Below are 17102 nucleotides of genomic sequence, written 5' to 3'. Positions count from 1 at the left end.
CTGCTGCCAAGGCAAATAAAATCATGGGATGCATCAATGGGGGCATAGATGCCCACGACAAGGAAATAATTCTACCGCTGTTCAAATCACTAGTCAGACCACACGTAGAATACTGTGTACAGTACTGGGCACCAGTGTACAAGAAAGATACAGTGGAGCTGGAGAGGGTTCAAAGATGGGCAACCAGAGTAATATGGGGAATGGGAGGACTACAGTACCCAGAAAGATTATCAGAATTAGGGTTATTTAGTTTAGAAAAAAGAAGGCTTAGGGGAGACCTAATAACTATGTATAAATATATCAGGAGATCGTACAGAGATCTCTCCCATGATCCATTTATACCCAGGACTGTATCTATAACAAGGGGGCATCCTCTATGTCTATAGGAAAGAAGGTTTCTACACCAGCACAGATGGGGGTTCTTTACTGTAAGAGCAGTGAGACTGTGGAATTCTCTCCCGGAGGAGGTGGTCATGGTTAACTCTGTAAAAGAATTTAAAAGGGGTCTGGATGCATTTTTGAGAGTATTAACAGTACAGGTTATGGATTCTAGATCTATAGGGACAGAACGTTGATCCAGGGATTTATTCTGATGCCATATTGGAGTCGAGAAGGAATTTTTACCTCTAGTATGAGGGTTTTTTGCCTTCCTCTGGATCAACTCCATTAGGACTCATTAGGGTTATAGATTGAACTTGATGGACTCTGGTCTTTTTTTAACCTTATGAACTATGTTACTATGTTATGAACTATGTTACTATTATTACTGCCTATAAAACAGCTGCCACAATAACATTTTTCTTTTTTTTTGTTATTGAATTAAAAGTTTCGAGTCAACCTCAAGAGAGGGATGGACAGGGCCTACACTCCGCACGTTGTGGCAGCTGTTGTCACTTGATGCTGCCGACCAACTGGTCTCCAGAAATAGACTGCAGAGAAGAAAAGGTTTCATAGAGCTTTTGTATAAATGGAATATTGTATTATATCATTATGGGTTTAGGAGACTTGGCAGGGTATGCATTAGTGTTCTGGCTCTTTAGAAGGTATTTCAGCCTGGTATAGGGTGAGGGAGCCCTGCGAAAGTCTACAGCCACCACCAAGCTGTTGGACAGGCAGGGAAGGAGGGGAGGGGTGATGTTCCTTTTATAGGACTGTTCTTTGGGAATGTGGAGGTGCTGAAATAACAGACGTGACTGGGGATTGAGCTAGTTATTAGCTCGGCAGGGCTGACTTCACTTCTGCTCAGCTCTGAGCTGTGACATTTGCAAGGATGGAGAACATAGAAGTGTTCACCTCTGAAGGTAAAGGACGAGGTCTCAAATCCGTCAGGGAAGTTTGGGCTGGAGATGTCATCTTTGCAGAGCCGGCTTATGCTGCCGTAGTATTTGACAAGTAAGTCATTTTTCTTTCGGATTGTTGAGGCAATTGCTATGTGTGAACTCTGCCCCTTTGTCATTGCTTTTCATATAGCACCAAGCTATTCTGTTGTGTTGTACAGAGATTAAAATCACTTAGATTACTCTTCGTCTCCAGCGGGGATCCCAAGCTAGTCTTTCATTGTATAATACACACTGTATAGCAGCAATTAGCCAGCTCACCTTCTTACTGCCAAAGTACACGGACTGGCACGGACCAAGCTACATATGTAAATATAGAAAAGAAGAAGATTGTCCGGCACAAAGCCCGTGCGGAAAGTGGATGCTTTATTGGATAAAATAACGGTGGAAGATAGCTGCTTTGTGCCGGACAATCTTCTTCTTTTCTATAATTCACACTAAGTCCAATTTTAATAGGAAGACGATAACCTATGATTGTGTTTTTGGAAGGTATGGTGAAATGGGAGAAAACCAACTAGACCTGGGGAAAACATACAAACTCTACGCAGGTGCTGTAGGTTCTATTAGTGTGAGAAATAGGTGATACATATCTATGTGTTTTCCAAATGGTAGTGATCTATCCTAAAATGTTGATTTACTTTTGCAAAAACATATTGGAAAAAAGGGTGAACCAGAGTTGTTCATCATTTGCTGTGCCAGCGCAGAGTTGAAAAATTGCACAACATTATAGCATAAGCTCCAATTTTGTGCAAATATTTTTGGCCAAAGTGGGAATTTGTGCATTTTTTTTCACAAAAATGTAGCATTTTTGCCTCTCTGCTCTGGTGCAGGAAATGGTACAATAACCTATAGGGGGGAAGTTTATGTCTGAATACTCTTATTGATCACTATTGAGTGGAGATCTACATCAGGCACATGTAACCTATAGTGACACTGATCAGCAGACAGGAGGCTTTTATGGTATATGTCCAATAATATCTGTACAGTCATATGCCAGGGCACAAGTTATCTATCCTGTGACCTTGTGTTCTGTGCTGGGAAGATGACATGGAAACTGTATACATTGTACTCTACATGACTTTAGGTGTACAATGTGATTTAAAAAGCATGGTGCAACAGTAAAGGGCTGTAGAATGCGTAACAACAGTGGTAGGTAGCCAGGGACTGAAAATCAAAGCAAAACCCATAGCGACCCACCACATGTACTTCTTAATGTGACATAAAATGGGGACATTGAAGCAAGAAAAAGCTTTTTGCATGTTGGAATTTGCAAGAACGGGGTCTGTTGTGACAGATCAGCGAATCCATCAGAATAAATTTGGTAAATGTGCTCTGCATAGAATCTGCATTTCGCAATGGGTGAGGCAATTCGAAACCATTGGGTGTGTATGTCAAAGGAAATGTCTGGGACGCCAAAAGATTTCATAGTCCAACAAGTCAACTAGGTTGACTAGTATGGAACTACAGTAGGAGGTATTTTACAAAAACATCTGGAGATAAAACGAGACAACAAACTGACTTCTGCATTGACTGGCAGGGCCTATTGGAAGAAGAAAAATTAGCTGGAACCTCAGTGTCAAGGTCAAATTCCACAAGATTATAATTTGGGGTTTAGAAAAACCATGTACCCTTATTGAGCTCATGAGGGACCCAAAGAAAACGTATTCTATGCAATGAGCGGGCGCAAAGTCCCTTATTTTTTGCCAAGGATACTGTCACTGGACATGTTAAAGAAATGGCTTATGCTACAGATAGAAGAAGATCTGCCAAACATAGTCTATCAGCAAGATGGTGCACCTCCACATGTCCATTCAGATGTCCACCAAAACCAGATTGAAACATTGGATTGGCCGTGTTGGTAACAACGATTCACCAATGGTTGCACTGGCCTCCATGATTACCAGATCTAACACACTGCGACTTCTTTCTGTGGGGCTACAACCAGGTGTATCTGCCTCCCAGCCACAGTATCTGACCAACCTGAGACAACGCATTCACAGTGGAGTCCATATCTGAGGAGATGCTGGCTGCATCTGGACTACTGCCCAGATATCTACCGACAGGGGCATTACTATAGGAGGTGCAGACGTACCAGTCGCACCAGGGCCCTGGTTCCTGAGGGGCCCCCAAGATATGAGTATGAGTGTCAGATTTTGCATTGGGGCCCAGTAGCTACAAAGCCTCTGTCTGCCCAGTAATCAATGAAAATTTGAGCATGTGTAGTGTATAGATAAAACTTGGATAAATAAATGCGTCTTTTCATGTTAAAGGGGTACTCTACTATAAGGTGATTTTAGTACTTTCCTGCTTGTCTTGTGACTTAAAGGAGATATGCAGCACCGATACTTAAAAAAATAACTGTACCTATCCGATAGATCTTGTAAAGACCTGTCCAGCAAGACGTGTTTGGTCAAAATCGGTTATGCAGTTCTCCTGATATGGCATCCCAAAGATCCCTCTGTTTGCAGCATGGAGGGAGAAAGAGTGATAAAAGACTACATTTCCCAAGATCCTCCTCTCCTTCTTCCTGTATGCTGCTGCCGTCCCCCCTGCTCTCCACACTGAGGAAATTATAATAAAGTAACGCCCACTCCCTCCCATATGCAAATCCCCTCCCATCCTAATGAGGTCCCTCTCCCCACCCTCCCCTGGTCCAATGGAACTGCAAGCTGTGTACTGATTCATTACAGCAGTGTTTTTAAACCGTGTGTGTCCAGCAGTGGCAAAACTACAACTCCCAGCATGCCTGTACAGGCAAAGGCTCTATTACATGTTATACTACCACAAAGAATGCCAGACATTGGCTGTCCAGACATGCTGGAAGTTGTAGTTTTGCCACTGCTGGAGACACACAGTTTGGAAAACACTATTACATGTTATACTACTATAAAGAACGCCGGACATTGGCTGTCTAGGCATGCTGGGAGTTGTAGTTTTGCCATGGCTGGAGATACACTGTTTGGAAACCACTGCTGTAATATGTTGAGTGCCGGCACAGAAGCTTCATCATAGCGGTACCAGCGTTGTTTATTATAGTAAACATGTAATAGTGGTTTCCAAACTGTGTCTCCAGCAGTGGCAAAACTACAACTCCCAGCATGCCCGGACAGCCTTTAGCTGTCCGGGCATGCTGGGAGTTGTTGTTTTGCAACAGCTGGAGGCACCCTGTTGGGAAACACTGTAGTCTGAAATCCACTTGCTGTCCCATCAGAAGCTCAAATTATTGTTCTGCCTCCTCCGACTGCTTTACACTGCAGCTCTTCTCCATCACATCATAGTTAGGCCCTCCTCACACTGCCCTTGTGCTCAGCTGCTAATGGCCATCAGGCTCCCCTTGTTTATTTATTTTTGTCTTTGAAGGCCGTTAGCAAGACTGGAGCGCAATGGGCAACAACGTGTCCCGACGGATCCCATTAACTATAATGGGATCCATCGGGTGCCATTATTTTTGGCGGTGAATAGCGGGAGAAAAAGATGGCTTTGCAGTAATTTTTCTCCCGCTACTCTCCTAACGGGCGTCACACTGAAAATAGCATTAGACTCTAACGGACAATGGAGCTAAGATACACTCACAAACCGTAACTTTCACACTGCCATCATGACACAGCAGTGTGACGCCCGTTAGGAGAATAGCGGAGAAAGATTACTGCAATAGCCATCTTTTTCTCCCACTATTTTCCGCCAAAAAGAATAGCTCCTGATGGACCCTATTATAATCAATGGGATCCGTCAGGACCCGTTGTTGCTTGACTGAAAGAAAAAAAAACAAGGGGAGCCTGACGGCCATTAGCGACTGAGCACAAGGGCAGTGTGAGGAGGGCCTAACTATGATGTGATGGAGAAGAGCTGCAGTGTAAAGCAGTCGGAGGAGGCAGAACAATAATTTGAGCTTCTGATGGGACAGCAAGTGGATTTCAGACTACACCAGTGTTTCCCAACAGGGTGCCTCCAGCTGTTGCAAAATTACAACTCCAAGCATGCCCGACAGCCAAAGACTGTCCAGGCATGCTGAGAGTTGTAGTTTTGCCACTGCTGGAGGCACAGTTTGGAAAACACTATGATGGAGATTTATCATTGTTGTGGAAAGTGAGTTTTGAAGTCATTTTTTATTTTTATTTTTTGCTTTCGCTTTGCTTATGGGTGACAGATTTATCATACTATACCAGGGGGTTGATAAATATGGTGTACATAAGCAAAAAACAATAAATCACTTCAGAACGGCACTTTGTAACACCACCTCTTCTTGTCTACTCTAAAGTCGCAGTGGAGAAAAAAATTGCAAGATATATATAGATATGTGGCAAGGGTACAATGAAGGGCAGATGTTATTACCATAGGGGCAGTTGGCATTAACCCCTTGTGTTCGTGACTCCAGGGCGTGGTTATCCTATACTCCACCCGAGGTGCTGGTTCCTGGACCAGGCGCTGGGCAAATATTCACTCCGATGCAAGGTTATGGAACAATGGCAGATTTACTGAGGCAGACAGATGGAATAGTCTTTATAGCTCAGTTAGGCCTAAGGAGATGACCAGTGACTTAGGAGACTTGTGGGCTCGCTGGGACTTGTAGTGGACTTGGATTTAATCATGCAATCCCACGTTGATTTTAGACTTGACTATGACTGACTAGACTACTCCCCTGTGGTTGCTTACCAGGTTTTGTCTTTCACCTGAAGGGGTACAAAGTTAATGGAAGTGTGGCTGCGTGGTTAGACCTAAGTCTCCATTAGGACACCCGACACTCTCAGGTCTTGACTTTACTGCTCCTCAGCTTAACTCAGAACTGAACTAGCTCCTACCAAGTATTTAAGGGAGGAATTTGGAGGACTCCCATAGGTCACCACACAAGTCACCTGGTCATTGACACCTTCCCTGGTTAAATGACTTAACAACAGGACTTAAAGACATATGCACTTAAATACAACACATTACCCCTTTATATGAACCATAGTGTGACGAGAGTCCTGAAGAGTGAGGAGCCAGGGGACTGGAACCACTGAGCCCACCTGAAAAGACCAAACAGTGTACAGAAGGGCCATTTCTGTACTGGGCCACCACAAACCCCCCCTCTTAAATGAAGCCGTCCTTGGCGTAAAGTCCTTGAAGATGGGTGAGGGACTAGGCCACTGTCCCAAAACAAGAATAAACAGTTCCTGGGGCATTTTTAGTGAATGTCCTGCACAGGGCTGGTGAACTGAAGAAAAGAGTTCATGTGGCATTTTGAAAAACATCCATACATACTCAAACTATGAACAAAGGCAAAGTGTCCAGCGCGAATGTCAGAAAGCAGGATGTTTATTCCAATAAAAGCTACAAAGACCAGGAGAACATGACAAGGTGACGCGTTTCGGTCCTAAGAAAGGACCTTAGTCATACTAAGGTCCAGTCTTAGGACCGAAACGCGTCACCTTGTCATGTTCTTGTCATGTTCTCCTGGTCTTTGTAGCTTTTATTGGAATAAACATCCTGCTTTCTGACATTCGTGCTGGACACTTTGCCTTTGTTCGTTGTTTCCAGTCGGTGCTGCCCACACCGGTCCTGGCGCGATGGGCTGAGGGAGTGAGCTGGACTATAGATACTTTTGCTTGCACATACTCAAACTATAGCGTGTTTTAACTAGGGTGAAATAATCAACAATTTTATATTAGGTTCTTCTGACTTTTCAACTGCTTGGTTATAGTTAACATGGATCGGGCTGCCTGAGGTTCTCTTCCCTGATGCCTGTGCTAACGGGACATGTACACTACTTCTCCCCATAACATTTGATAAGCAATGATATTGACATTGTAAAATACATGACACCAATACTTAAGTACACGATAGCTCTGCTACTTCCATGTGCTACTTACGACCTTCAGGTGATCTCCCTGGCCACAGGAGAACCCTGTGCATAGTGGACAGGAAATAATAGACATTAGACATGACACATTTTGTGGACTGAATATATATTGACTATATAGCTACAGTCCTAACGGAATATGGCATATGAACATTTTTGTACATGATACATAGTATGCACATTACTGACTATTTCATATTTTTACTGACATTCTTTACATGAAATTATATACTTTCTAATGACTAGAAAATAATAGCATGTCTTTGACTACTGACTAGTACATATATATATATATATATATATATATATATATATACATTATATACACTAACGTGCATTTTATGGCAATGAGGTAAGTAGATATGCTTTTCCTGATAGGCTCAGGATACCTCTTGTATAATCGCCTTAGCTAGAAAGAACATTAGACACTATAGACATTTTGTGCAAACATTTTATATACACTTTATTACAAGGTGTCCCAGTGAATCAACTTCACAATAATACTTATTGTTGAATATACTTGTGCAAAAAACAGGAAACAATATATTACTCTTTGTATGGAATAATAGTACCGCTCTACAGTTCTGGTACTCAAGAGTCTGTAGTAAAGGATCACGGCATGAACCGCGCACATAAACTTACGCAGAATGGTTACAGGTAGCTCTTGGCTAGTCCACCGGTTGCATTTCTTGAATGTTACGTTGAACCTGTAAAACAGTAGTGGTACTCCCACAAAACAGTTGTCAGTCTCACGACTTAGTAGTAATAAAAAAAAAAGCAAGATTAACACATGTGAGCTCATCCTGGAAAATTTTCATCCCAGCCTCGCCTATCAGGATGCTTTCTAGGTTGGGACATGAAGCGGGGACCACGGGACTGTGCCCCCTCTAAGGGACTGACTCGTGTGTTCCAAGACACTTGAGAAAGCTTAGAATCAGTGATGGTAGGGCTCACTGTTACCACCATCTGTACTGCAGCAGCTTGCGCCACTGGGGGACAAAGTGTTGGTGCTTGTTGGGATGGCCACACCTCCTCCTCAGCATGCCAGGAAGGGGAGGGGGGGGGGGGGGGTTACAGTGGCAATCTGTGAGGCTATTTCCTGTTGGAGTTCATTCTCTCAAACTACAAATCCCATAATTCCTTGCATACAATTGTGAGGTCAATTTTCTCCCTCCCACACATCAGCCACCCCACCCATTGAAACACACCTGTGATGCCTTCCATGCAATAGACCAGTGTTTTCTGACCAGGGTGCCTCCAGTTGTTGCAAAACTACAATTCTTGCAGAATGATATCCCTCCCACACAGTGGTCGCTCCACCCATAGAAGCAAAGACAAGACATGCTTCTTCTGAACACCTGACTAGTAATGTAATCTCTCAAGCTGCACTGCAACCTAGAAAAACCTGAGACAACATTCCTTTTGTATGCTGTTTAAAAATAAACTTTGGGGCAAAAATTACAGAAGAATTGCGAGATCATCATAAAAAAAAAACACAGGTACAGAAACTATATTATGAACTACACTAACTTTACAGCCCAGAACACGCCTTTAAGTTCTCTCGATTATAAATACAAAGGCTATTATGTTGCTTCATCCTTTTTGTATCCCCCTGTATATCATTTTGTAAGACAGACTGCATTACTGGATGTCTCCTTATTACAGCACAGAACACCTCTATAATGCATAGGACTTGGCATTTTCATGACTGTTCATTATTAGGCTGTGTTCACATGGCGAAAATGTCTGCTTTTCTGCCCAGAAAAGCAGACTGTGGATATTTTGCAGTATTATGGAATTTGCTTTCAAAACACAGATTCCGCTCAAATTCAAAGTCCCATTACCTTCAATGGGGCTCTGCATGGAATTCCACAAATGTAAAGACGTCTTAAAGGGGTACTCTGGCCCCAAGACATCTTATCCCCTATCCAAAGGATAGGGGATAAGATGTCTGATCGCTGGGGACCCCCGCAATGCAGCACCCACCTGGAGCTACCACCTAGCATGCAGCATCCACCTGTAAGTACTGCCAGAAGCGCTGGAGGATCTCAGTCTTATGCCTCCCAACCACGGGGATGGAGTATTGTGACAACACGACTCCGCCCCCGTGTGACGTCACGCCCCGCGGGGCGTGACGTCACATGGGGGCAGAGTCGTGAGGTACTTACAGGTGAGTGCTGCATGCTAGATTGCGGGGGTCCCCAGTGGTGGGACCCCCGCAATCAGACATCTTATCCCCTATCCTTTGGATAGGGGATAAGATGTCTTGGGGCTGGAGTACCCCTTTAAAATTCTTCTGTGTGAATGGCACAGTGAATATAATGTGCACTAAAATATGCGGAATTTCCAAATGGAATTTCCTCTGTGTGAACATAGCCTTAGTCTGGTGACCTGTTGCTATCTGTCTGAGATAAAAATCAGATACATTTCTGACAGATTGATAAATCTGGGGCAACGTGTGCTTACATGTGATGATTTAGTGGTATTGCAATTAAATTACTGTCACTTGGTACAGAGATTGGAGGAAAAACAAATAGGATTGTTATGGAGATGGTTAGAAAGAAGTTTAGAATACGTGTCCTTTAATAAAGCCGTCTGAAGTTCATTCTCTATGAAGCCAGACTGTCTGTGTTTGGCTCTAGAAAAATGCAGGGGAGAAAAGTCTTCCAAGCTGGTCTGTTTAGCATCATGATGTGAGAAGAGATTAATCCCCTGTTGTGTCATGGGACGCGTTACCTCTGTATGTAACCAGACCGAGAATTACAGCTTATACTCTTAGTTCTAGTTATGTATATTGGGCAAAAAGATTTGCATTAAAACATGTTTTAATTACATTTCCTTAAAGTGTACTTGTCATTAGCAAAATCGTTTTATATAATGTAGATAATAACATATGTATATTTGTAATATACATTGGTTAAAAAATGTGTATATTTTTCTCTCTGCAGCTATTGCCTGTGTGTCTCTATGAGGAGTTCAAATACAGGAAGTGAGGGTGGACAATCAGGGCTCTGTACACTGAGGACAAGCAGGGCTCTGTACACTGAGGACAAGAAGGGCTCTGTACACTGAGGACAAGCAGGGCTCTGTACACTGAGGACAAGAAGGGCTCTGTGCACTGAAGACAAGCAGGGCTCTGTACACTGAGGACAAGCAGGGCTCTGTACACTGAGGACAAGAAGGGCTCTGTGCACTGAAGACAAGCAGGGCTCTGTACACTGAGGACATGCAGGGCTCTGTACACTGAGGACAAGCAGGGCTCTGCACACTGAGGACAAGCAGGGCTCTGTACACTGTGGACAAGCAGGGCTCTGTACACTGAGGACAAGCAGGGGCTCTGTACGATGAGGACAAGCAGGGCTCTGTGCAGTGAGGACAAGCAGGGCTCTGTACACTGAGGACAAGCAGGGGTTCTGTACGATGAGGACAAGCAGGGCTCTGTACACTGAGGACAAGCAGGGCTATGTACACTGAGGACAAGCAGGGGCTCTGTACGATGAGGACGAGCAGGGCTCTGTGCAGTGAGGACAAGCAGGGCTCTGTACACTGAGGACAAGCAGGGGCTATGTATGATTAGGACAAGCAGGGCTCTGTACACTGAGGACAAGCAGGGGCTCTGTACGATGAGGACAAGCAGGGCTCTGTACACTGAGGAAAAGCAGGGCTCTGTACAGTGAGGACAAGCAGGGCTCTGTGCACTGAGGACAAGAAGGGCTCTGTACACTGAGGACAAGCAGGACTCTGTACACTGAGGACAGGCAGGGCTCTGTACACTGAGGACAAGCAGGGCTCTGTACACTGAGGACAAGCATATCTCTGTGCACTGAGGACAAGCAGGGGCTCTGTACGATGAGGACGAGCAGGGCTCTGTGCAGTGAGGACAAGCAGGACTCTGTACACTGAGGACAGGCAGGGCTCTGTACACTGAGGACAAGCAGGGCTCTGTACACTGAGGACAAGCAGGGTTCTGTACACTGAGGACAAGCAGGGCTCTGTACACTGAGGACAAGCAGGGCTCTGTACACTGAGGACAAGCAGGGGCTCTGTACGATGAGGACGAGCAGGGCTCTGTGCAGTGAGGACAAGCAGGGCTCTGTACACTGAGGACAAGCAAGGGTTCTGTACGATGAGGACAAGCAGGGCTCTGTACACTGAGGACAAGCAGGGCTCTGTACACTGAGGACAAGCAGGGGCTCTGTACGATGAGGACGAGCAGGGCTCTGTGCAGTGAGGACAAGCAGGGCTCTGTACACTGAGGACAAGCAGGGGCTCTGTACGATGAGGACAAGCAGGGCTCTGTACACTGAGGACAAGCAGGTGCTCTGTGCAATGAGGACAAGCAGGGCTCTGTACACTGAGGAAAAGCAAGGCTCTGTACAGTGAGGACAAGCAGGGCTCTGTACACTGAGGACAAGCAGGACTCTGTACACTGAGGACAGGCAGGGCTCTGTACACTGAGGACAAGCAGGGCTCTGTACACTGAGGACAAGCAGGGCTCTGTACACTGAGGACAAGCAGGGCCCTGTACACTGAGGACAAGCAGGGCTCTGTGCAGTGAGGCTCTGTGACATCCTTTTGGCTCACACATCAGGATGATTGAACAGCCAGGAGCCTGCACAGAGCCCTGCTTGTCCCGCCCTCCTTGTATTTGGTCTCCTCACAGACACACACAGGAAATAGGTGCAGGTACAGCAGTTTTTCACCCAGCAATTAATCATTCATCAGCTGATCAGTGGGATATAGTGACCCTAAAAATTGGGCTACATATCTCCTTGTCTCACTTTTGTAAGTGTGGCTGACAATGAGGTAAGTGAAGGCCGCACTTGTGATCACTTGTGAGTCCATTGGTGTTGCAGATTAGTGTTATAGGGGTATTCTGGGCAAAAACATCTTATCCCTTATCCAAAGGATAGGGGATAAGATGTCTGATTGCGGGGGTCCGCGACTGGGGACGTGACATCACGCCACGCTCACTCCATTCATGTCACGCCCCCACCCATAGACATGAATGGAGGGGGTGTGGCGTGACGTCACGTCCCAAGTCCCGGAAACCCGGAGGTTTCCGAAACTGGAGATGCAGCCCCGCTTAGAATGCAGGTGGTGCAGGGAGATCGCGGGGGGTCCCAGCAGCAGGCCCCCCATGATCAGACATCTTATCCCCTATCCTTTGGATAGGGGATAAGATGTTTTTGCCCAGAATACCCCTATAACACTAATCTGCAACAAACCATGGACTCACAAGTGATCACAAGTGAGACAAGGAGATATCTAACCCAATTTTTAGGGTCACTATATCCCACTGATCAGCCGATGAATGATTAATTGCTGGGCCTTTTACACTGGGAAATTGGACCAATAATTCCTCCATGGCCAGTGCCACTGCTAATTAGTGCTGGGCGGTATACCGGTTCATACCGAATCCCAAAATTTTTTTCCTGCACGATATGAATTTTTCAATACCGGTTGGGCCCCTTCCCCCCCTCGAATGAATGAATTATCAGCCGCAGCGCGCTGTCCCCACATTGGGCAACTAATCATATGTGACCCGCGGGCGCTGTTCTGCTTCTCTCCACCCCCACCCCCGGTTTATCAGCCCAGCGCTGCGCTGTCCCCCACATCGGGGAACCAATCATATGTCACCCACGAGTGCTGCTCCCCCCCAAATAATAAATAGCCGCTGCACTGTACTGTACTATCATGTGCCCGGGCTGCAAAATGTATCTTTATCTCCCCTTCCAATGTTCCCCCGTTGCTGGCCTCACGGTCCCTCCGTTGCTTTTGCTGCTTCCTGGAGATGGGAACATCACAGAGCCGTCAGCCTATCACCGGCCGCAGCGATGTCCCGCCTCAGCCATGTAAGGAGCCGGCCGGCTCCTTACATGACAGTGGGCTCATCCTATCACCGGCCGAGGCGGGATATCGCTGCGGCCGGTGATAGGCTGACGGCTCTGTGACGTCTGAGACGGGGGGGGGGGGGGGGGGGGATGGGGGGGTGGAGAGAAGAAGAACAGCGCCCGCGGGTCACATGATGGGGGGGGGGGGGATACTGTTAAATACCATGGAACCGCCATGATTTACAAAAATACCGTGATACACATTTTTGATCATACCGCCCAGCTCTACTGCTAATGCCTTTACTGTGCATACTAGAGCAGTCTGGGGGGTCAACCTATTCTAACTCTTATTATGTAAGGAAATTCCTTTAAAGGGGTACTCCACTGGAAAACATTTTTTTTTAACTGGTTCCAGAAAGTTAAACAGATTTGTAAATGACTTGTATTTAAAAATCTTAATTCTTCCAGTACTTATCAGCTGCTGTATGCTCCACAGGAAGTTATTTTCTTTTTGTATTTCCTTTCATTCTGACTACAATGATCTCTTCTGACACCTCCAGGATTTGCTCCTACTCTGGACAGTTCCTAAAATGGACAGAGGTGTCAGCAGAGAGCACTGTGGTCAGACAGAAAGGAAATTCAAAAAGGAAAGAACTTCCTCTGGAGCATACAGCAGCTGAGAAGTATTAGAAGGATTAAGATTTTTAAACAGCAGTCATTTATTAATCTGTTTAACTTTCTGGCACCAATTGATAAAAAAAAAATGTTTTCCAATGGAGTACCCCTTTAAGTCTTGTAGCCAGCTTTTCACTAGTTGTTTCACTTTCTTATCTTGCTTAGTGGAGTGACAACATTTTTTTAAAGCTCCTGCCATTTAAGGAAGTTCCTGAAAGTCATGTAATCCGATTTTCACTAGTAGTTTATCTTTCTTATCTACTGATAACACTTATGTATATGTGAAAGTACCACATGGCTTTATTGCATTTTAGTTCCCAGACGGCTGTGTATTCAGCGTCACTCAACTGCCATGATCCCATTATTAGCTATGTATGTGGGATGCCTTGTTTGAATAGGTGGGGGCTGCTCTCAATGAACAATCCCTTGTAGGCCAGTTTCGGACCCTAATGGCTGGATCTGAATTATACTTCTCCTTCCTGCTGGATCAACTTCTGGCTTTGGCTTAAAGGGGTACTCCGCTGCTCAGCATTTCGAACAAACTGTTCCGAATGCTGGAGTCGGCGCCGAGAGCTTGTGATGCCATAGCCCCGCCCACTCATGATGTCACGCTCTACCCCCTCAATGCAAGTCTATGGGAGGGGGCGTGACATCATGAGTGGGTCGGGGCTATGGCATCACAAGCTCTCGGCGCCGACTCCAGCGTTAGGAACAGTTTGTTCCAAATGCAGACTAGCGGAGTACCACATTACCATGTAATAATGGGTAAAAAAAACTGGTGATGGGCGGAGTTATATAGCCACGGGGTGAATGTTGTACACTGAGGGGAGTGTAGTTTATTATGGGAGTAGTTTATTATGAGTGTGGTTGTCCCAGGGTGTGTTTTTCTAAAGAATTTTCCATAAATATTGATCTTGCTGTAAGGACCTTACAGTGAGGACCATACAGAGGGAGGGGATCGCCCATAGCGCCCTTAAACTAATTATTCAGCACGGATAACCAATTTAATTCAGACCTGCAAAAAACACGCCCCAGAATCTGACCCCAGATATTACCACCCGGCATAATACAGATTTCAGAATCAGACCCCAGTATCACCCCCCGGCATAATACAGACCCCAGGATCAGACCCCAGTATCACCCCCCGGCATAATACAGATCCCAGGATCAGACCCCAGAATCAGGCCCCTCAGCATAATACAGATCCCAGAATCAGACCCCAGTATCACCCCCCGGCATAATACAGACCCCAGAATCAGACCCCAGTATCACCCCTCAGCATAATACAGATCCCAGAATCAGACCCCAGTATCACCCCCGGCATAATACAGACCCCAGAATCAGACCCCAGTATCACCCTGCTGCATAATACAGATCCCAGAATCAGACCCCAGTATCACCCTGCTGCATAATACAGATCCCAGGATCAGACCCCAGTATCACCCTGCTGCATAATACAGATCCCAGAATCAGACCCCAGTATCACCCCCCGGCATAATACAGATCCCAGGATCAGACCCCAGTATCACCCTGCTGCATAATACAGATCCCAGGATCAGACCCCAGTATCACCCTGCTGCATAATACAGATCCCAGAATCAGACCCCAGTATCACCCCCCGGCATAATACAGATCCCAGGATCAGACCCCAGTATCACCCTGCTGCATAATACAGATCCCAGGATCAGACCCCAGTATCACCCTGCTGCATAATACAGATCCCAGAATCAGACCCCAGTATCACCCCCCGGCATAATACAGACCCCAGAATCAGACCCCAGGATCAGGCCCCTCAGCATAATACAGATCCCAGAATCAGACCCCAGTATCACCCCCCGGCATAATACAGATCCCAGGATCAGACCCCAGGATCAGGCCCCTCAGCATAATACAGATCCCAGAATCAGACCCCAGTATCACCCCCCGGCATAATACAGATCCCAGGATCAGACCCCAGGATCAGGCCCCTCAGCATAATACAGATCCCAGAATCAGACCCCAGTATCACCCCCCGGCATAATACAGACCCCAGAATCAGACCCCAGTATCACCCCTCAGCATAATACAGATCCCAGAATCAGACCCCAGTATCACCCCCCGGCATAATACAGACCCCAGAATCAGACCCCAGTATCACCCTGCTGCATAATACAGATCCCAGAATCAGACCCCAGTATCACCCCCCGGCATAATACAGATCCCAGAATCAGACCCCAGTATCACCACCCTGCATAATACAGACCCCAGAATCAGACCCCAGTATCACCCCCCGGCATAATACAGACCCCAGAATCAGACCCCAGTATCACCCTGCTGCATAATACAGATCCCCGGATCAGACCCCAGGATCAGGCCCCTCAGGATAATACAGACCCCAGAATGAGACCCCAGTATCAGGCCCCCCCAGCATAATACAGACCCCAGACTCACAGGTGATGTATTTTCTAAGTCAATCACAGGTGACGTCTTCTCTGATCGGAGTCGTTTAATTTTCCTTTTCTTTCTTTTGACTTTTCCTGGCTGACAAAATGTATGTAAGTAATGTACTTTGAGTGGACTGCGTACAAAAATTAAGCGATTCGAGACAGTTAACTGTGTCCCTTCCATGGCCGGGCCTTTGCACTGGGTCTGAAGTGATGGGCCGGTCAATCCGCCCCGCCTTCAGTCAACTGAGAACTGTCAGCAGGTAACATGATTATTAATGAGAACATGGATAATGTCCATATATATTTTTTGTTATTATGGAAATGAAGCTCAAAGGCCCAGGGGGCATTTCCCAGCACGGCAAGAGCCCAGACTGCTCCATTATAGCCTATAAAAGTGGTCTAATCCACATCTACATTGACAGATAAGTTTATAAAACTAACGTGTGGCAGATGAGATACATATAGCATTCTAGGGACAAGGTAATAGAGGACATTTCCAGGAAAGCTGAGAGTTAAAGACAAGAAGCCAGAGAAGAAGTGTTGATGCCATTATGGGTATATATAGAATATGTCATGTTATGATTGTCTTTTCAGCCTTACACATACTGTGTGCCATTCATGCTTCAAGAGACAAGAAAAGCTCCAACGCTGTGGACAGTGTAAATTCGCTCACTACTGTGACCGCACCTGTCAGAAGGACTCCTGGGTCAACCACAAACATGAGTGTGCGGCCATCAAGAAACTTTGCAAAACTCCGAATGAGAACATCAGGTAAAAACTAGTCATTAATAAGCATGTGGTCCATTATAGTCCTTTATAGTCCATTATGAGGTCCAGATTCAAATATTCACTTCCTATGTAACTTGACTATGTGTTTTGACTTTCTGGATCTTTTGGACCAATTCCTCGAGCAAGGATGAGGCCATATTTTTTCTGAAATTCAACCATTTGCCCATTGTTATTCTTGTGGAGAGTGTTATACACACAGAGC

At 45.7% G+C, this 17102-nt stretch overlaps 1 protein-coding gene across 2 annotated transcripts in view; it reads left to right on the top strand.

Annotated features, from left to right (window-relative positions):
- Positions 1-1261: 1261 nt before the first annotated feature.
- The window catches only part of LOC130339633 (histone-lysine N-methyltransferase SMYD1-like), a 39018-nt gene continuing 23177 nt past the window's right edge, over positions 1262-17102 (top strand). For both annotated transcript variants that reach the window (XM_056554051.1, XM_056554067.1), the window contains exons 1-2: positions 1262-1392; positions 16706-16882. In XM_056554051.1, the coding sequence (XP_056410026.1) occupies positions 1271-1392; positions 16706-16882 (299 nt within the window). In that variant the 5' untranslated portion in view covers positions 1262-1270. The remainder of the gene's footprint in view (positions 1393-16705; positions 16883-17102) is intronic.

This window comes from Hyla sarda, chromosome 1 (genome assembly GCF_029499605.1).
Source record: "Hyla sarda isolate aHylSar1 chromosome 1, aHylSar1.hap1, whole genome shotgun sequence".
NCBI lineage: Eukaryota > Metazoa > Chordata > Amphibia > Anura > Hylidae > Hyla > Hyla sarda.
Note: the sequence above shows the minus strand (reverse complement) of the source record. Positions and strands in the feature narration are given on the sequence as shown.